At 47.5% G+C, this 22,125-nt stretch overlaps 1 protein-coding gene across 3 annotated transcripts in view; it reads right to left on the bottom strand.

Annotated features, from left to right (window-relative positions):
- Positions 1–22,125, bottom strand: part of ECT2 (epithelial cell transforming 2) — a 119,459-nt gene that overhangs the window by 84,172 nt on the left and 13,162 nt on the right. For 2 of the 3 annotated variants that reach the window (XM_040428246.1, XM_040428245.1), the window contains 5 exons: positions 20,701–20,780; positions 20,519–20,611; positions 6,224–6,406; positions 5,900–5,989; positions 4,832–4,939 (listed from right to left, as the gene is read on the bottom strand). In XM_040428246.1, the coding sequence (XP_040284180.1) occupies positions 4,832–4,939; positions 5,900–5,989; positions 6,224–6,406; positions 20,519–20,611; positions 20,701–20,780 (554 nt within the window). The remainder of the gene's footprint in view (positions 1–4,831; positions 4,940–5,899; positions 5,990–6,223; positions 6,407–20,518; positions 20,612–20,700; positions 20,781–22,125) is intronic. The other variant, XM_040428248.1, reaches the window with a different exon arrangement.

The raw sequence follows: 22,125 nt of genomic DNA, 5'->3' as shown, positions 1-22,125 counted from the left end.
AGGTAACGTTTTTATCAACTGTAATGCTGCTAGAAAGCTATGGGAAGGGTTAAAAAGTTGAAACTGATGACAGACTCCCTTAATTATCATTATCGTTATCGTCTGAATATTTTTGATATCGGCCAACCCTAGATAACACCCACTCTCCTACTTCCAAACCAGAAAGTATATCACCATCACTGGAGGGAGAATCTTTAGCTGCAGAAGTACTGGGGCGGCTTTCAATCAAACCGCTAACTGACTGACATCTTCACGGATCATCTGCTTAATGCTGCCTATCAGAGACTGAGCCATCTCCTCCATTAACTTGCTGATACACACTTGGCATAGGGGTTTTGCCCAGGCAGAAGGTAGCTTCTTTTTACACACAGCACATCCCCTTTCTTTTGCTCTGGAGGTCTTCCTGGAAGACTCCTTTGACACTGTTGTGCTTTTTCATAAGTGTAAACAGTTATATCTACTTATTTTAGTTATAATGGGTATTCATTGCCTTTAAGAGCAATGTTGATTTATATTCACTGTTTTGTATGGATTTTCATGTAGGCCAAAGTAAGTCCATGAGAAGATTACTGTGCTGTTCAAGAGCTAGTGTTATAGTAACAATATATTATACATTTAGAAAGTTAGAAGATACACCGCACCTGCAGATTCTGAGGCTTCATTGTTTTTCATATCTGAACATGAATTTCACAGTGTGAGAATTGTCTAGATGTTCCTCAAAGTATACATTCATGTATCAAAGTTTGTTCCTCGGCCCTGAGACAAGGCCTCTAGACGTCAGAGGTGTAGTAGTGAAAATATCAGGCATGTACGAGTTAACCCTTAATGGTACGATGCCTATTGCTTATACAACAGTGCCACCTAGATATGAGCAGTTAATACTACATCAGTAGCAAAAGTGCATTCTGGGTAGTATTATGACGTCATGCTCCTTATCAATGCCCACGCCCACCCAACAATGATTGGAAGTTCCAAACTCGGAGGGCGTGTTCATCTGATAAGTTTTGGGTTAAGAAACCAGTTACCAAAAAAAAGGAGGAAAGAAAAAAAACAAAGAAACATTTGGATTATAGATCTCTGGAGAATCATTTGGATTATCGGGAAAAACTCTTGAGAGCTGGCTGCCCCAAGACTCTGCACATCACTTGACCCTTGGGTAATGTATATTTTTGTTTTATGTAGTATTGATCTAAATTAATTGGCTTGATACTTAGTCAGATACCCGCTCATTTGCGGACGTGTAAAGTTAGTTGCCACATCAGTATTTTCTCTGATTTCAGTTACAATGCATATAACTGAATAAAGGGGATAATATTGGAGAAACTCTGTTGGGAATCTTCGTATTCCCTAGTTTGACATCCAGCCAATAATTTATAAGTTTTGTTGCAATACTACCATTATCTGAGTTTGGTCATCAATTTTGGTGGAGCAAGGGCTCGTATCTGTCATCTTCTTGATTGAGTTTTCCGCATAATCCATTGATTGTATATCTCTATCACAAATTTAAAGCTGTATTGCATAATATTCTTGTGTTGGTTGAGTATTGTTTTGTTGGCATCATATAGTGGTGAATTCTGGGTACTGCATATCATTGTATATTATTGAAATTTACGTTGATCAATTTTTGATTGTATATTAAACTATTGTATAATAAACCATTTATATTTTTGCATAGACGCTTGTACCCTGTTTTACTGATTGCACAAAATAATCAGGTTCTTGATCGAACTCGTTTGGAGATGATTATGTCCATCTCCCGGATCAATATCGTTTGCATAATTTTTCTTTTGATCCGCTAAATTTTATTTTTATTTTTTTTAAATCTTTATATAAAGCATTTGCTTTATATACCCGACAACACCTAAGCACAAAACATGACCCCATGAGCACATACCATGAAAAAAAACATGCAGGGGTATAACCCCTCTCACCCCACAGTGGTACCGGTGTATCATTGGTGGTTTCAGCGTGCTGAGCCTGCTCCATGCTCCTACAACAAACACAAGCCAGAATGGAGGAACTGCCATGTTTTCCCCACTCGGCATGGCAGTGAGCCGGCTGGGCTTTTCTTGGCGCGCGCAAGCCGGCTCCCTCCCCTCCCAGTCCGCAGTGTCAGCTTCCTCCCACCGCCGCAACCTGAAAGTAAAGGAATCCAGAACGCGGGCCGGCCGAACATGCGAACACAGCCGCAGAGGTTTGCAGGAGCCCAGGAAGGCCGAAACCCCCCAGGACCTGGGAAGGAGAACGGAAGGGGTAGGGAGAGAGAAGGGAGCCCAGACTTCTGCAGCAGCTCCCAAAGGAGTCTTATGCCGCACGGGGTAACCCTCCTCACACTAAGACATAGCCAAGGCCCCCGCAGCTCCTTATTAAACTCTATCCAGCGGATCTGATTCCCACCTGCCCCTTAGGACAGGAAACAGAACTGGAAGTAGAGGGGATGATCCCTCTTTTAAAAGGCAGTTCTAGTTTCTGTGTCCTGTCCTGAGGAGGTGGAGGCGGTCTCTCCAGGGGTGCTGTCAAACGCGAAAGAAAAAAAGTGTCGGTCTATGTGCAGTTCCGCGATCCTGGCCACCAAAGAGGCAAGTGGTTTTTTTCCTGTAGTGTGCAAGCACAACCACCTCTACTAGATTGCAGGGTTGTCGTAATCATGGAAATGAGAAGTGGATACTGAAATGGAAAAATAAATAAAGCCAAAAGAGGGAATATGAACAATTCTCTGACACCTTAGAAAGCTACTTGATGTAAATCATAGTGAAGGTCATCTTCTTACCAGTGACTATTTGTCACCGATTCTGATCCTCAGCTCATGTGACTGAAACTGACTCTCCAACTGAGGGACATTTATCAAGACTAGCATTCCCATACATCAGTCTTGATCCCTCTGTGTCGGAGTGAGATGCACCGAATTTAGGGGTATGCCTCTTAACAAATCAGGTCCATCTCTGCCCTGGGGTGTGCCAGATACTAAAGTCTACGCCAGACTTCAGCTATAATTTTCGCCACTTTCTACCAAAATTTATAGTAAAAGCGGGGGCAGCGCAAAGTCCCACCACCATTCTCAGCACCTCAGAAAAGTGCAGAGAAGCTTAAAAATTTGAAAATTATGGTCCACATATTACATGTGCCATAAATTGTGACTTTTTTACGCCATGCCGTAGTGCGTTTGATAAATGTCCCTTACTGTGTCAGTTGGAGAGTCAGCGACAGTCACATGACACAGCTGAGGATCAGGAATGATAACTCAAATTGTCGCCAGCAAGAAGATTGCGGTTACTATTTACAACAGCAGTTTTAATCCGGCGATCCTCTGACTATTTGCTGGGTTGCGGCTGGATCTCTGCTGGTCCCCATAACAGTTAATGAGGGAGATAGGCATTCAGGCAGCGTCCGGCAATACCAGATCCAGAGAGCTCCAGCAGGCTGTTCCCAGTACCCTTTGAATACTAGTATGAAACTAGCCTAATAGATTAGATAAAAAGGGGAGCTTTCATATGAAATTCATAGGAATAAAAAGAGAAACTGACTTCCTGTCCACCGTGGCAGTCAAAGTGTCAGTGACACAGCTGAGGACCAGAACAATGTGGGTAACTCAGAAATGTATATTACCAAATGATCCACTAACCCAGAAGTTAATTCAATTTGTTCCAATAGCCTGCTGGCTATAATTCCCGTTTCTGGTCCTATTAAAAAATAACTTTTATTTGTCTTTTAATAACTATATTCCAACACAGAAAAAACACACACTTTTAAAAGATATATGGAGGACCTGGACCTGTGGGCTCCGTATCTATATCCTCCAAGAGGATTATTATATTGTTCAAGGACTTGCTCTTTCCCACATATGTATCGCACGTAGGCTACTAATGTCCAGCCCATGTAATTGCGCTTGGGTATCTATAGGTGTCGCCTATTGCCAGGTCATTGACCCGTAATACCGCACTTGCTGATTATTATTTTTTGGGGTTAACCTATATGATATGTCCTATACTGCCTATTTACAGGCTACTTGTCATATTTGTACTCTGGCCCTCAGGGGGATGCGGCGTCTGCAGATCGCCTTTCCCTATCCATTCTCAGCCCTACCAATTAGTTAAAATTGCTAAAGACACAGCTCCCCACAGGGGCCATTAATTATGTTTTTTTTTTTTGTTTTTTGTTTTTTTTTTTACACACACTTTTGTCGCAGATTTGGTCGCAAAGGAGATTCGCAGCCGAATCTGCGACTTCTCTACTCACGCCACTTTTCTAAGGTGGTGGAAAAAGGGGCGGGCCCATCTCATTTATCATTTTCTACATCTGTTTTTGGCATAGAAAATTACTTAAATCTACGAGAGCAAGGTTGCTGGTGTAGATTTAAGCAAGGCGCCTCTACATGACATAGGAGCATTAAGTGCCAGCAGACATGGACTAAGAAAGTCGTTGAAATCGCCGGTCTTAGTAAGTGTCCCCCTAAGGGTACTTCTACACTTGCGTTTTTCTTTTCCGGCAGGGAGTTCCGTCCTAGCATGCCATGGTTTTATCTCCGGCCCAAAAAACTGAAGACTTGCTTGAATGCCGGATCCGGCATTTCTTTTCCATAGGAATGTATTAGTCCTTCCTTCCGGTCTGTGCATCTGGATCTGTTTTGATGTATTTCAATACATTTTTCAGACTGATCAGGATCCTGATCAGTCTTACAAATGCCATCAGTTAGCATACGTTTGGCCGGATCCGGCAGGCAGTTCCGGCGACAGAACAGCTTGCCGGATCACTCTGCCGCAAGTGTAAAAGTAGCCTAAGTATCCTTCATCAAAATACAACCATTCAACAGGATAGGTAAAAATAAACATACCCTAAATTTATCTCCATGAGTAGAACTGGCAATAAGATGTGTCACTTTAGAGCTGAAGTCTTTTCGTATGGTTCCTCCCATGTGGTGGACTAACGTCACTAGTTTCACCTAAACCCAAAAACAATGCAGATTATAACACCTACATGATTTTTTTTTTTTAGGTCACACCACATAGACCGTCCCCCAATAAAGACAAAACTAAATTAGGGTCATGAAACCAACCACTTTAAAGGGGTATTCCCATTACAGACAATGAGTGCATATCGCTAAGATATGCCCTCATTGTCCGATAGATGCGTGTCCCACCTCTGGGACCCGCACTTACAAAGAGGACGGAGAGGGGAAAAGAAACGGACGGCGCACTGCGCATGCGCAGCCGCCCTCCATTCATTTCTATGGGGCTGCTGAAAATAGCCGAGCGCTGGCTCGGCCATTTCCATCTGCCCCATAGAAATGAATGGGAGCAGGGGCTGCGCGTGCGCGGTGTGCTCCCATTCACTTCTATGGGAGCAGCGCTTAGTGGTGCCACAGCTCTCCCCGCTCCGTTCTCATAGGTGTGGGTCTCAGAGGTGGGATCCGCACCCATTAGACAATGGGGGTATATCCTAGCGATTTGCCCCCATTGTCTGTGATGGGAATACCAGTTTAACTTTCTAATGTACTTTATATACCTGCAATGTTTGTATTGCAAAACCAAAACTCTGGTCGCATGTCCACTGTGCCACATAGGTCTTCTGCCAACGTTACATCCATCGCCAAGCTCATCTCTCTTCCGAGTGCGGGAGAGAATCTGAGCGCATTACCACCTAACTTATTTGGATGGGCCACCTAACTGAATCCTGCCCACAGCCCTGGCGCATACACACAAAGGATCTGTGGCACTGTATGCACCAGCACTGGGGGGCTGGAGTCTGAAATGGAAGAGAGCTCCGAGACTGACGTGATGTTGGAGGAAGTGCTATGGGGAAAACTCCTTTAAAGGAAAATAACCTTAAGACGGTTTTTCTTACATCATGCAAAAATGACATTTCTAGTTCATCTAAGCACACAATGTTAGACAATTCTTACCAGTTCTTCCTTTTTTCTGAACCCAGTAAAGCACAGGACTAGATTCAACATGCTTGCACAGTACAGAGGTCGGGACGTGAATGGCAATGGCTAAATGAAGAAAAGAAATTCTAAGATAACAGTTCATACCACAAGATTATAACCGGCAGATACGGCTTATGTTGGTAGTAAGTTATGGTTCAGCAGTCTAAAATCTCTGATCTCCGTAACAGCTGTACTCTGCAGAAAATACATTGCCATGTCAATCCTACAGCTCAACAGGAAAAAAACACTACATACAAAAGAATCATGGGGCTTAGTATATCGCACTGTATTAAACTGTACCTCTCCTTTTTGTGCACAGTACAAGATGATCGGCGGGCCCAGCACTCTGCAGTCAGCTTTATACAGGTATCGAAAGGAGGGGTGCTGGAAATCTGATATAACAAATACGTTCTCGAACTCCGGTGCATCTGCTTCTGCATATTCTTCCACAGACTCAGTTGTGACGTAAGGATGCTTGATTTCCTGTTTTATGTCCATGAGAGATGGGAGTTAAAACAGTTACACAAATATTTAAAATACAATGGGGATCTGGATCAAAGGAAAAGTAGAACAGTTGCCCAATAATAACCAATTCTGATTCCATCAGATTTACATCTTATACCCCAGTCTTGATCTTGTGTGCACTGGAGTGAGGTGCGCCCATTTCATTTAGCAGTGCAGGCCTCTTGATACATTTGATGCATCTATGGCCCTCCATGTGCCAGAACGTTAAATCTATGCCAGCTATGCGCTAGGCATAAAACTTTGAGCTCAAATTTGCACCAGATCGTAGTGCAAGTTAGTGAATCTGCCGGGCTGCAAGAGGCCATGCCCCCTACTGCCAAGCCCAGCTCATTTACAAGAAGAGAGCCAAGTGCAAAGAAAGTCACAATTGCACAAAAATGCTGTTTTCCAACGTTCACAACACTGCTCACACAAAAATGGTGACAATGGTTTGATAAATTCCCTTCAATTTGTGCCACTGCCAAAAAAGATATTTGCTGCATTTGTTTAATAAAAAAAATAAAAAAAAGTAGTATTATTTTTATTATATAATAATAATTTAAAAAAAAAAAAAAAAAAAAAAAAAAAAAAACACACCCCAACGAGACCAAAATGTTAAATAAATCCTGTTTACACACAGGTCCCTGACATGCGTACCGGCACTGTGCTGGGAACATGGCCGCTGTTGGAGCGATTCCATGCATCAGACTCCTCTATTCACCAACACTGGAGACAGACAAGGAAACTAGCGCATGCACAGTCTGTCCCCAGTGTAAGTGAATGGAAGCCGCTGATAGACTGAATCCTCCAACAGCGCCCGGCACGCAGGTCAGGGGACCTGTGTGTACACATGATTTATTCATATCACACTATCGGACATCAGTACTGAGAGTTTAATAAAGCTTATTACTAGCTGCAGCCATGTGCAGATATAAAATATAAACCGGCCAACCTTTTAATGTAAATTCCTCCATCTTGGCAATCTTGACTCCCCGAGATTTAACATCGGGCTTACTTCATGTTAGGCTAGGTTCACATCACGTTTTTGCCATCTGTTTAACGTATACGTTAACGGATGCCTCAGACATAGTGGCCTCCGTTCCCCATAGAGTTCCATATATGTTCTTTTTACCTGGCTCAGCAGGATAGAAAAGTGTGGTGTGCCAAGCTTTTGTATCCCCCCCCAAGCGTATACGTTAAACGGATGGCAAAAATGTGACGTGAACCTACCCTTACACTACCTATCTGGTCAATGCAGCTAAACTCCTGAAGGTTGAACAGACCTCCGATTAAAGCATTTGCTACTCAATGATTTCTTCCATTTTTGCCAATTTGGCACATTTAAAGGTTTCCTATCATCCAAATTAGTATAACTTAAGATAAACAATACAGCTCTTAAAGGGTACATGTCATGAGCAATCTCACGATGCAGGACTGGCTCAACCTAATGTAACCATACTTGTTATTCAGAGATCCAATGCTGCATTACTGGCAAGTTTAAGTGCACTGAGGGCAGGTTAGTGCACCTTAGCTCTGCCGCTTTCCTTAGGCAGCTCCTCCCTTTTCTTGACAGGACCAGACTCCTGTATCAACATTGAGCCTGGCCTGTCAAACAAGGAGAGGGAGGGGCTGCCAGAAGAAAGCTGCAGGGCTCGTGTTCACCAAAAGGCTTGGGCCTGCCTTTGGTGCATTACAATTCTGCTATATTGATGACCTATCCTGAGGATAGGTCAATATCAGATCGGTGGCGGCCCCCCGGTCAGCTGTTTGAAGAGAATGCACCGCTCGTGTCAGCTGTTTACCCGCTAGTCATCTACATTGCAGCGGCGAGCAGGTGAGATTACTGCTCCGACATCCCATTCAGTTTGATAGGAGGAGTGGAGTAGTAATTACATCTCACCGCTGCAATGTCAACAACAAGCGGTTAGCAGAGAAGAGAACACCGCATTGATGCAGGAGGTCATCAGTATAGCAGAAGAGGAGAACCCCTTTAACAGCTCATTTACAGGATGGCTACATTAGGCTGAGCCAGCCAGATTTCTGATGATAGATGCCCTTTAAATGATCATTCCATTTATTGAAGATAAAGATTTTTTCATAACATATTAGCCGCATTAAAAAGTAATTTCCCCGCTAAACATAATAACTGGCAGTGTCACCCTTGGCAGCAACAACCGCAATCAAACATCTGTGATAACTTGTGATGAGTCTGACATCGCGGTGGAGGAATTTGGCAGCGTCTTCATTGCAGAACTGTATTAATTCTGCTACATTGGGGGTTGAAGCAAGAACTGCCTGTTTAAGGTCTAACCACAGCATCTGAATGTATTTTGAGCTATTCAGACCTGGACTTGCTGGTGTGCTTTGGATCATTGTTCTGCTGCTTAACCCAACTACACTTGAGTTTTAGGTCACAAACTGACAGGCGGACATTTCTCTTCATGATTTTCTGATAAGAGAGCACAATTCATGGTTTCATCAGTTATATCAAGTTGTCCAGGTCCTCCAGCCCATCACACTACCATCAGGTTTGATTATTGGTATGATGTTCTTATACTAGAACGTGATGTTAGAGTTATGCTTTCTTCCAAAAAACTCCGCCTTTGACTCATCAGTCCAAAGATTACCCCAAATGTCCTGGGAGTCATCTAGATGGGTGTTCTTTTTAGTTAGCTGTGGTTCGCGCCTTGCAAGTCATGGTTGCCATTTTTCTTAGTGTCCACTGACTGAAACAAGCAAGGCCTGCAGTTCTTGTAGCCTGCTTCACATTGCTAGACTGGTTCTATTTAAGGTGATGCTTAGACTCAACAGGTCTGGCTGCAAGAACTGCTAAGTGTGGCTTGGAACTGAATCATATTGTCAATAGAGTTTAATGGTATTTTCAAGAGTTAATCCACTTGTTACATGCAGTCGGGATCAATAGCAAATCGGTGAGGGTCTAACACCCGGCACCATTGATCAACTGTTCCCAGTAGCCACTGGCACTTTGAATGCAGTCGGAAGCACAGCTCCATTCAAAGTGTAGTGGCCATGCTGGGTAACTGCAGATCAGCTCCCGCTACCCACTGAGCCGATATTTATGACCTATCCGAGTCTAGGTTATCAAGACCATTAACCTGGAAAACCACTTTAAAAAGGGGTTGTCCAGGCTTTTTACTATTGATGACCTGTCCTCAGAATAGGTCATCAATATAATATTGGCGGAGTCCGACACCCAGCACGCTCGCCGATCAGCTGTTTGAGGAGATGGCTTGTTCAGTGCGCACGTGCCATCTCCTTTCTCCCTTCCTGCTCACCGCTGTAGGTCTATAGCAAAGCTGCAGCAGAGCAGGGAGAGAGAAGGGAGACGGCACATGTGCCTTGCACGAGCCATCTCCTCAAACAGCTGATCGGCGGGGGTGCTGGGTGTCGGACTCAGTCAATCTTATATTGATGACCTAGCCTGAGGACAGGTCATCAATAGTAAAAAGCAAACAACACCTTTAAATGGCAAATACTTTTCACAGGAGTATATCGTTGGTGCTTTTGCCACTGGATTAACCCTTCAGATGCCCCCATTGAAAGATAATCTACTAAATTAAATAAAAATAAGACAAAGTCTTAATATGACCATGGGAAATTATACACATAAATCCAGATAGTGACGACAACATGACAACTCTGACTTAAAGGGGTACTCTGGTCAGATTAAGTTATCCCCTATCCACAGGATAGTACAGCTGAGGGGAGATCTAATTACTATGTATAAATATATCAGGGGTCAGTACAGAGATCTCTCCCATCATCTATTTATCTCCCGGACTGACTGACGAGGGGACATCCTCTGCGTCTGGAGGAAAGAAGGTTTGTACACAAACGTAGAAGAGGATTCTTTACGGTAAGAGCAGTGAGACTATGGAACTCTCTCTTGGGAATAATTTAGCAGTAATACTGAAGTAGTGGAAGGTGTGTCCCCCATTTCCCCTGAAGATCTGAGGCTTCACTTAGTGCAAGCAATAAGTTACATGTACGTAGAGTTCAGATTACTGTGGTTAATATGGGAAAGGAAATATAGTATAGTAAAAAATATAAAAGGCCCAGGTTTTTGAGAAATATTTTAAAACAATTTGTGCTAAAGGGGTTGCCCAGTATTTGAGATTGACAGTCTCTCCTCAAGATGGGCCATCTGTATCAAGTTGAAAGGGGTCCAAAACCATGCACCACCAGCAGTCCACTGTTCAGAAGTAGCTACGATCAAGGGGCGATTTGTGTTGGACAGTGTGATCACATATTGATGGGCTATCCTACAGATAGGCCATCCAAATAAAAATACTGGGCAACCCCTTTAAAAAAAGGAGACTTTTGTATTACTTACCAGTAAAGTCTCTTTCTCGCTCTTCCTTGGGGGACACAGGAAACCATGGGTATAGCTCTGCTCCCTAGGAGGCGTGACACTAAGTGAAAGCTGTAAGCCCCTCCTCCATCAGCTATACCCTTCAGCCTGGAGAAGAGACTGCCAGTTGCGTGTCCAAGTAGTGAAAGATAACCACCAACCGGAAAAAAGAACTGTCGAGCCCCAACGGGGGCAACCAAGCCGGAACCACAACTGTAACCCAAATGAAGGGCGGGTGCTGTGTCCCCCAAGGAAGAGCGAGAAAGAGACTTTACTGGTAAGTAATACAAAAGTCTCCTTTTCTCGCCCATATTCCTTGGGGGACACAGGAAACCATGGGACGTTCCAGAGCAGTCCCAGAAGGGAGGGACCAGAACAAACTAGACCAACACCAGAGGCCTCAATCAACTGCCGCCTGCAACACCAGACGGCCTAAAGCAGCGTCAGCCGACGCATGAGTATGCACCCTGTAGAACTTGGTGAAGGTGTGCAAGGAGGACCAAGTGGCCGCCTTGCAAATCTGCTCCGTAGAAGCCCGATTCCTCTGAGCCCAGGAAGCCCCAACCGCTCTAGTGGAGTGAGCGGTAACACCGAGGGGCGGAACCTTGCCCTTGGCGAGATAAGCCTCAGTAACAGCCATCTTGACAAAACGGGCGATAGCAACTTTGGATGCCGCCATCCCTCTGCGCGACCCCTCCGGAACCACAAAGAGCGAGTCAGTACGCCTGAAAGAGCTGGTTACCTCCAGGTAAACCTTGAGCGCCCTGACAACGTCCAGGCGATGAAGCTTCCTCTCCCGCGGGTGGGAAGGGGAAGGACACAAAGAGGGGAGAACGATGTCCTCGTTCAGATGAAAGGCGGAGACCACCTTAGGAAGGAAGGAAGGGACCGGACGAAGAACTACCTTGTCCTGGTGGAACACTAGGAAAGGTTCCAGATAGGAGAGTGCAGCCAATTCGGACACCCTCCGAAGAGAGGTGACGGCTACCAGGAAAATAACCTTGCAGGACAGAAGTCGCAAGGAAACCGTCCGCAGAGGCTCGAAAGGAGAAGCCTGGAGCGCTGAGAGAACCAGGTTCAGGTCCCAGGGCGGTACGGGGGAACCGCGTGAGCCACGCCCTGAAGGAAGGTCTTGACAGGACCAAGGGGGGCCAGTGAGCGCTGAAACAAAATGGACAGCGCAGACACCTGACCCTTCAAAGAACTAAGGCCCAGACCTTGGGCAAGTCCGCTCTGCAGGAAGGACAAAAAGGTGGGGAGGGAAAAGCGGAGCGGAGGAATCCCCAGATCGGCACAGAACCCCAAATAGGTCCTCCAGGTCCTATAATAGATCCTAGAAGAGGACGGCTTACGGGCGCGGATCATGGTGCGGACGACGTCCGCAGAAAAACCCCTACGTGTCAGGACGGTGGTCTCAACAACCACGCCGTCAAACGTAGGGACCTTAAACGCGGGTGGAAGATTGGTCCCTGAGAGAGAAGATCTTCCCTGGCGGGCAGCGGCCAGGGCGCGTCTGCCAGGAGCAGCATGAGGTCGGCATACCAAGACCGGCGGGGCCAGTCCGGAGCGATCAGAATCACCGAGACGCCTTCCGCTGCGATCTTCCGAAGGACCTTGGGCAGGAGTGGGATGGGAGGGAATATGTATGGACGCGCGAAGCCTCGCCAAGGAAGAACGAGGGCGTCGGCTCCGCAGGCTCCCGGATCCCTGGCCCTGGACAGATAGGCGGGGACCTTGTGATTGAATTTGGAGGCCATGAGGTCCACGTCCGGTATGCCCCAACGAAGGCAAATGGCCTCGAACACCTCCGGGTGAAGAGACCACTCGCCGGGGTCGACGGTGGTGCGACTGAGGAAGTCCGCCGCCCAATTGTCCACCCCTGGAATAAAAATTGCAGATAGGGCCGGGACGTGGGCTTCCGCCCAACGGAGAATGCTGGTGACCTCCTGCATTGCTGCGAGTGCCCCCCTGGTGGTTTATGTACGCCACGGCCGTGGCGTTGTCCGATTGCACACGAACTGGATGACCCTTCAGCAGATGAGTCCAGTGTCGCAGAGACAGAAGGGCCGCTCTCAGCTCCAGGACATTGATCGAGAGTTTGGACTCCGATGGAGACCAAATGCCCTGGACGGATCGGGGAGGAAACACGCCTCCCCAGCCCAAGAGACTGGCATCGGTTGTAACCACCAACCAGTTGAGCGGCAGAAAGGACCTGCCCAGAAGAGGGGACTGCAACCACCAGCGGAGAGATGACCGCACCGGAGGCGATAGATGGAAGGGATGATCCAGAGACTCCGGCGATTTGTCCCAGGAGGAGAGGATCGCCCGTTGGAGAGGGCGGGAGTGAAACTGCGCAAATGGGATCGCCTCGAAGCAGGCAACCATCTGCCCCAAGACCCGCATGCAGAAGCGGAAGGACGGTCGACGGTGGAGAAGGAGACCCCGAATCGCCCGACGGAGGGTCAGTCGTTTTTCCGAGGGAAGACGTACCTCCGCCGCTTCCGTGTCTAAAAGCATTCCCAGGAAGACCAGTTGTCTGGCGGGAGGAAGGGAGGACTTGGGGAAGTTGATGACCCAACCGAATCTCGCCAGAGTCTCTAGAGTGAGATCCACGCTGGCAACCGCTTGGGAAAGGGACGGAGCCTTGATGAGGATATCGTCCAAGTACGGTAGCAGAAAAACACCCCTGGAACGGAGTAAGGCCAAAACCGGGGCCAGGACCTTGGTGAACACCCGGGGGGCTGTTGCCAGCCCAAAGGGAAGGGCGACAAACTGGAAGTGGAGGTCCCCCACGGCGAATCGGAGGAAGCGATGGTGACACCGGGCTACCGGAACATGGAGGTAGGCATCCTGTATATCGATGGAAGACATGAAATCTCCCTGCTCCAGGGAAGCCACCGCGGAACGGAGGGACTCCATCCGAAACCGTCGAAGGAGGAGAAAACGGTTGAGCTTTTTGAGGTCCAAAATGGGCCGCACCGAACCTCCCTTCTTGGGAACTACAAAGAGGTTCGAATAGAACCCTTGGAACCTTTCCTCTAGAGGAACGGGGGTAATCACCCCCCTGTCCAGTAAGGCTTGAACAGCCGCGGAGAACGCAGCCGCGCTTTTCGGGTCCCGCGGGGGGCGGGAGCGAAAGAACCGATCTGGAGGGAAGGACGCAAATTCGATTTTGTATCCTGAGGACACAATTTCGAGAGCCCAGGCGTCGGAGACGTGAGCCATCCAGATGTCCCTGAAAAGGAGGAGCCGGCCCCCCACCCGGGTGGGTGGGGGCGCGCCTTCAGGCAGAGGACTGCTTTGCTGCGGGTGTGCGGGCAGCCTGCGGCCTGCGCCAGGAGGGCTGCGCCCGAAAAAACGGCTTCCTACGCTTATCCTGGGGAGGGGCCGAAGCGGCAGCTGCGGGGGGAGCCCCAGAGGTCCTGCGGGAGGACCGAAAACGAGACGCACCGGGGCGTCCGCGGGGGGCGCCCCTGGCTTGGGGTTGAGGAAGATGGGTGCTTTTACCACCCGTGGCCTCCGAAATAAGCTCGTCTAGGCGGACCCCGAAAAGGCGGGAACCCGCAAACGGTAGCCCCGCCAAGGAACGTTTGGAGGCAGCGTCTGCTTTCCAAACCTTCAGCCAGAGCTCCCTCCTGACGGAAACCGCCAGGGCGGAGGAGCGTGCAATAAGGGCTCCCGCATCAAGGGAGGCCTCACAAACAAAATTCCCGGCCCGAATAATAAGCTGGGCCAAGGAACGTAGGTCCTGGATGGGGACGTCCGAGTCCAACTCCTGTTCCAGCTGCGCACCCCAAGCAGAGATTGCTTTACCTGCCCAAGCAGAGGCAAAAACCGGTCTGAGAGCAGAACCGGAGGCAGCAAAAATGCCCTTGGAAAGGGTCTCCATGCGACGGTCCTCCGCTGACTGAAGAGAGGACCCGTCGGGAACAGGGATGGCCGTGTTCTTTGACAGACGGGCCACAGGGGGGGTCCACCTTGGGTGGGGACGACCAGGTGGCCACGACATCGGCTGGAAAAGGATAGCAAATGTCCAGCTTCTTGGGATTGACAAAACGGGCGTCCGGGCGAGCCCAAGCCTTAGACACCACGGAGGAGAAATCAGAGTGGATTGGAAAGACTTTTGAGGCCTGCCTGGGTCTGATAAAGGAGACGCTAGCTGCGTCAGAGCTAGGGGGGTCATCTTGCACCTTAAAGGTGTCACGAATATCCGAGATGAGTTGACCCATCGCTGAGGCTAGCTTGGACGGCAGGGCCGAGTCCATTTCCAAATCTGAAACCGCCAATTCACCTTCAGAGAGCGAATCCTTTGGAGAGGAGAGGCTCGTCTGAGTGCGCACGCGTGGCGGGGAGAGGGAGGCATCCGAGGAGGAGGCTCGCTCTACTCTAATACGCTTCTGAGAGTGCCTAGCTCGGGAGGGGTCACTAAGAAGGGGTGAACCCGCTGCAGCGGCAGAAGCGGTGGACCCGGAGGGCGCGACAGTAAGAGTGGCATCCTGCGGGGTAGGCGGCCTGTCTATTAGGCGGCCCACGACATGAGTGAGGCTTTCCACGGCCTGGGACAGGGATCTAGCCCAGTCAGGCGGGTCAGAGGAAGCAGGGAGCGACACAGCGGGCGACTGAGGCTGCGGTGGAACTCGGCATGCAGGACAGTGCGGATCAGACTGCCCCCGGGGAAAGGGTTCCCTACAAGCAGTACAGGCATGGTACCAAGGCTTGGCGGGTGCAGAAGGGTCTGACATGGTGGAAAAAATGTTGCCTTAAAGTGGGAGACCCCAGGGCAAAAGGAACGGGGATTACACCCAACAACAGTACTGGTGGCACGGAGGGGGTTAACAGTCCTACCAGACCCAGATGATGCAAGCGGCAGCAGCAAGGGGAGCAGACTGAAGGAGGCTGTGGAGGAGAGGCAGCAGGCACGGGGATGAATAGCTTCAGGATCGGACGCAGAGAGGATTCCACGCAGCACTATGCGATGTGGAGCCCGACGAAACCGGAAGTAGCGGAGCGCTGTGAAGCTCCGCCCACCCCTTGCCGCGCTGAAAGAGACGCAGAGCCGCGCGCGGCAAAATGATTTTAACCCCCGAGGTGGATGAGTGCCGGCCAGATGAAATGGCGCCGTTCGCGCCAAGAAAACGGCCCCCGCCGCGCCTGATGTGGCAGACGGCCTCCTGCATACAGCCGTCCCCTGAAGGCAGAGTTCGTGCCCTGCCGCTAAATAAAGGATTTTGCCCAGATAAAGTCCCCCCCAAATGATACCCGGTAAGGTTGCCGGTACGATATGCCCATGGGGGGGGGGGGGGGGGCTGGATGTAGCAGCGGTGGGAGGAAGGGGAGGCTGGAGCAGCCACTCTCACCATACGCTGTCTTCGCCCTCAATCCATCCAGCAGGGTCGCCCCTTCAGCTACTGGCACCGCAGTGGCAGGAAGCCGGGGGAGGGACTTGGCGTGCGGGCGACCCTTGAGCTGGCGGGACGCAGGGGAGCAAGGCTGCCCTGGTCCACCTTGTCTTCTGTGGGGGAGGCGGCAGTGCGGAATTACCGGCACTGGCGCAACTCAACCCCGGGAGAAACAGAGGGGTCTAATGCGCCTCTGTTGTCCCTGTAAGTAGAAAAAAATCGAATTAAAACAAAAAACGCAAAAATAAAAATTATAGGAAAACAACCCTGCATAAGCAGGGGGTGTCTTGCCTCCTTGGACACTAAGCAAAAACTGGCAGTCTCTTCTCCAGGCTGAAGGGTATAGCTGATGGAGGAGGGGCTTACAGCTTTCACTTAGTGTCACACCTCCTAGGGAGCAGAGCTATACCCATGGTTTCCTGTGTCCCCCAAGGAATATGGGCGAGAAAAAAGGAGTCCACAGGAATCCTGCAAAATTTATAGAACTAGAATACCTCAGGAGGCATGTAACATTTCTCTTACACACACACTAATTATATTTCTATATATTTATATATTCCAGAAAAATGAATAGCACTCCAATAGGTCATAAGAAAATAACTCCTTTAATCACCCGTGGCGTGTGGATCGTGTGCCTCATCCCTTGGGTATGTTAGCATCTTCGGTCTTTTCGCTCCTCCCCTTACACTTTATTTTGGTTTTACATTTGTCATGGTCAACACTGGAGATGGTGTTTATTATTACGGATCATAGGTTTTGACATATGGACATCAGATTATAACTTATATCACAATGATTGTACGACCATGGCTTCACTATGTAATTTTTAGTTTGCAATGTATATTTGATGTATTTTTTTCTCATTGTTATGTATGCTAATTTTGTCAACACCCACTGATTTGATTGGGTCACATGATGATTATGTGTGCTGTTTTACACACATACATATATATATATATATATATATATATATATTACACACACACACACACACACATACATATATACACACACACACACACACACCACATGTATATGTTCTCTTGAAAAAGGCTCTAGCATTGAGCCGAAACGTTGCACCGCACGGGTGATTAAAGGAGTTATTTTCTTATGACCTATTGGAGTGCCGTTCATTTTTCTGGACTATAATTGGGGTAAGAAGCCTATTCCCTCAAGGACGTGCACCCAGACTCGCTTATTAGCCTGTGCCGCCATTTTTTGTTGATATACACTGCTCAAAAAAATAAAGGGAACACAAAAATAACACATCCTAGATCTGAATTAATTAAATATTCTTCTGAAATACTATGTTCTTTACATAGTTGAATGTGCTGACAACAAAATCACACAAAAATTTAAAAATGGAAATCAAATTTTTAACCCATGGAGGTCTGGATTTGGAGTCACACTTAAAATTAAAGTGGAAAAACACACTACAGGCTGATCCAACTTTGATGTAATGTCCTTAAAACAAGTCAAAATGAGGCTCAGTAGTGTGTGTGGCCTCCACGTGCCTGTATGACCTCCCTACAACACCTGTGCATGCTCCTGATGAGGTGGCGGACGGTCTCCTGAGGGATCTTCTCCTAGACCTGGACTAAAGCATCTGCCAACTCCTGGACAGTCTGTGGTGCAACGTGACGTTGGTGGATAGAGCGAGACATGATGTCCCAGATGTGCTCAATTGGATTCAGGTCTGGGGAACAGGCGGGCCAGTCCATAGCATCAATGCCTTCGTCTTGCAGGAACTGCTGACACACTCCAGCCACATGAGGTCTAGCATTGTCTTGCATTAGGAGGAACCCAGGGCCAACCGCACCAGCATATGGTCTCACAAGGGGTCTGAGGATCTCATCTCGGTACCTAATGGCAGTCAGGCTACCTCTGGCGAGCACATGGAGGGCTGTGCGGCCCTCCAAAGAAATGCCACCCCACACCATTACTGACCCAATGCCAAAACGGTCATGCTGGAGGATGTTGCAGGCAGCAGAATGTTCTCCACGGCGTCTCCAGACTCTGTCACGTCTGTCACATGTGCTCAGTGTGAACCTGCTTTCATCTGTGAAGAGCACAGGGCGCCAATTTGCCAATCTTGGTGTTCTCTGGCAAATGCCAAACGTCCTGCATGGTGTTGGGCTGTAAGCACAACCCCCACCTGTGGACGTCGGGCCCTCATATCACCCTCATGGAGTCTGTTTCTGACCGTTTGAGCAGACACATGCACATTTGTGGCCTGCTGGAGGTCATTTTGCAGGGCTCTGGCAGTGCTCCTTCTGTTCCTCCTCGCACAAAGGCGGAGGTAGCGGTCCTGCTGCTGGGTTGTTGCCCTCCTACAGCCACCTCCACGTCTCCTGATGTACTGGCCTGTCTCCTGGTAGCGCCTCCATGCTCTGGACACTACGTTCACAGACACAGCAAACCTTCTTGCCACAGTTCGCATTGATGTGCCATCCTGGATAAGCTGCACTACCTGAGCCACTTGTGTGGGTTGTAGACTCCGTCTCATGCTACCACTAGAGTGAAAGCACCGCCAGCATTCAAAAGTGACCAAAACATCAGCCAGGAAGCATAGGAACTGAGAAGTGGTCTGTGGTTACCACCTGCAGAACCACTCCTTTATTGGGGGTGTCTTGCTAATTGCCTATAATTTCCACCTGTTGTCTATCCCATTTGCACAACAGCATGTGAAATTGATTGTCACTCAGTGTTGCTTCCTAAGTGGACAGTTTGATTTCACAGAAGTGTGATTGACTTGGAGTTACATTGTGTTGTTTAAGTGTTCCCTTTATCTTTTTGAGCAGTATATATATATATATATATATATATATATATATATATATATATATATATATACACACACACACACACACACGCATATACCTATATTTTGCTTCACAAAATGACACAGCTTCAAAAAAGCCAGCACATTTTACAATTAGGCTGGGTTCAGACGAGCGGATGCCGTGCGTGGCATCCGCGCCGTGAAAGAGTGCCAAGACCCGATGCAGACTGCAGAGGCACGGAGCATTAACATGACTGATAATGCTCCGTGCCTCTCTGTGACCTCTTTACTACGAAATCACAATGACAACTTTATCTCACTGTGATTTCGTAGTAAAGAGGTCACAGAGAGGCACGGAGCATTATCAGTCATGTTAATGCTCCGTGCCTTTGCAGTCTGCATCGGGTCTTGGCACTCTTTCACGGAGCGGATGCCACGCACGGCATCCGCTCGTGTGAACCCAGCCTTACTTAGCCACAACACTTTACAAAACTTGTCTTGGATGTCAGAAGCATATAAAAACACAACTAGCACAAACCACGCACTCCATTTCCTATATAGGACAGGATTCTGGTACGTTTTCCTGAATAAATATCCCCCATTGAGTCTCATTTATTAAAACTCTAACATACAAACGACTTTTTGCAAGTAGTAATCAAATCTCAGCTTTTCTGCTCTTGAAAAATAAAAGCTGTGATTGGAGGCTATTGGCCATAATTGAAGGCAAAATCTGTACCAGATCCTTCACTTACCATACGCAGATTATAATACCATCACCTTTGGGCCATCTTTCAGGGTACGTTCAAGCAACGGATTTTGTCAGTGCTAAAATTCACTGCATATCCCAGAACAGAAACTGCTGCAGTTTCTGCCATGGTTTTTCATTTTGGATGGTGCGGTCCCACTCGCGGAGTAGCTTCATTGGATGGAGCTAAACCACAGTCAGGATCCCACTGCGGCTACTGCTCCAAAAATGGACATGTAAAAACCACACGTGAAAAGCCCTCGGCCGCATGATCTGCAATGCGGCTTCCGATTGAAAACAATGGGAGCTGGTTTCAGAGCAGATTCGGCACAGTTTTCAGCGTGAATACACACTGAAACCAGTGCCAAAAATCTGTTGTGTGAACTCACCCTTAGGCCCCAAATACAACTACCTCTGCACCCCCAACACAACCAGCTTTGATAAATGAAGCCCAATGGATTTTGGTCTAATTCCTAATAACTGAGCAATAGAAATACATATCTGTACCAAACAAGATAAAAAAAAATAAAACCAATCAACCAATCTAAGGGTGAAGAAAAAAAAAATGAGAAAAAAAAAAAAAAAAAAAAAAAAGATCTCTCACCACGTGTAAGAACCTAGATTAATTAACCCAATTAATGGAGAAGCCCAGAAGCAAAATCTCGGCCACGTGTTAAAGATTGAAGTGATAAAGCAAACAGACGTCTTCAAAGTGACATGTTAGTGGTGCACTTTAAGAGCCAGTGGTGAGGGGCTGCATGCAAGACCAGCTGGTATGAATAGATAACCATACCATATTCACAATACTTTTTATAAATGATTCTCTGGATTTCTCACGACAGTATTCCCTTATCTTTATAACAGGAACTTCCATTAGTTTAACTGTCTGTGGAAAGGAAGGTTCAGAGAATATTACAAATGCAACATATATGAATTTCCAAACAAGAATGGGAGTGAATGGATTACCCGACATACCTCGAGAGCTTTTACTAAAGCGTCATTTCTTCCCGCATCCTGAACTAGAACCACTCTGGTCTCTACCTGCGGCATGTCTTCTGCAAGCAGGAAGAAATAACGTGTGAGTAAAATACAAGTATACTCGGCCAAGTTCTTGTCTCGGCAATACCGCCCCATTATTAAGGGGTTTTCAAGGACTTGCGTGTCCGCAGAATAAGGCCTCATGCACACAACCTTATCAGTTTTGTAGTCCGCAAATCACGGATCCAGTCCATGTGCCATCTGCATTTTTCTGGGGGGACCCGTTGACTTGAGGGTCAGCAGTTCACATTTTGTGGACATATTCTATCTTTTAAACAAAGGACATATGGATGTGGAAAGCACACAGATTATCCATGTGCTTTCCACATCTGTATATCAATTCCAGAAAAAGATATAATATGTCTTATACTTGGCCACACAACGCGGAGCATGCACGCATTAAGTACATGTAAAGTGCAGTGCTAACCGTGCCAATACAGTGCGTCTCTGCAAGCTCATAAGCAATGGAGCTAGCTGCTAGACCTGGCTAAGGTATGTCCAGGTCTGCTATATACTGGTAGGAGATTTATAGACAAATATAGGTTTTAGACCGGGTCTCGGCTCTCTAGGACGTACCGTTTCCCCACAAATGCAAATATGACACCATCACATGACCTACGTTAGCCAATAGAAGCCTGCAGGTCTTTCTCCTCATAACCCAACTGTCATACACACTGTCACATGACCCTTATCAGCCAATAGAAGCTCGCAGGTCCTTAGTCTCCACATACACACAGTTTTACTCCAGGTTTCTATAACAACCCAGCCATTTTTCTTCACTACTGTAGGTCAGCATTAAAAGGGCCAGGGCGCTGTGGAGGTCACAGTTGAGGGGACGATTGCTATAGAGGCCACTGTTAAGGGGGCAGGGTGTTGTGAAAATCACTCTTAAAGAGATGGGGTACTGTGGAGGTTAAAGGGCCAATGCAGGCAAAGGGTCACTGTGTTGACAGAGACAAGAGGCGCACCATAGGGTGAAAACATCCCAAAAAAATAATGTTACACCGAGAAAATGGAGGCTCACTTTATATGGTTCTGCTAGAATAGGCACAAAACTATTGTAGGCTTTTTTAAATGCAAAAAACAGTTGTCCGATATGCTGCCAAGGTGGATTGAGGCAGAGGTGCCCAAACTCCCAAAAGCACAAGTACAGCTTCAGGTTTGTTCACTTTTTCTGGTGCAAGAAACCATAAACAACCGGCATAGGAAAGGATCTTTTATTTTCTTAATTAAAAATAAAATGAAAAGAAATGCAAATAAAAAAAACAGCGTTTCGGGGATCTGCAGGTCCCCTTCATTAGGTTAGGATTGCAATCCTAACCTGATGCAGAGGACCTGCTAATCCCCGAAACGCTGTTTTTT

Source organism: Bufo bufo, chromosome 4 (genome assembly GCF_905171765.1).
Source record: "Bufo bufo chromosome 4, aBufBuf1.1, whole genome shotgun sequence".
Classification (NCBI taxonomy): Eukaryota; Metazoa; Chordata; class Amphibia; order Anura; family Bufonidae; genus Bufo; species Bufo bufo.
Note: the sequence above shows the minus strand (reverse complement) of the source record. Positions and strands in the feature narration are given on the sequence as shown.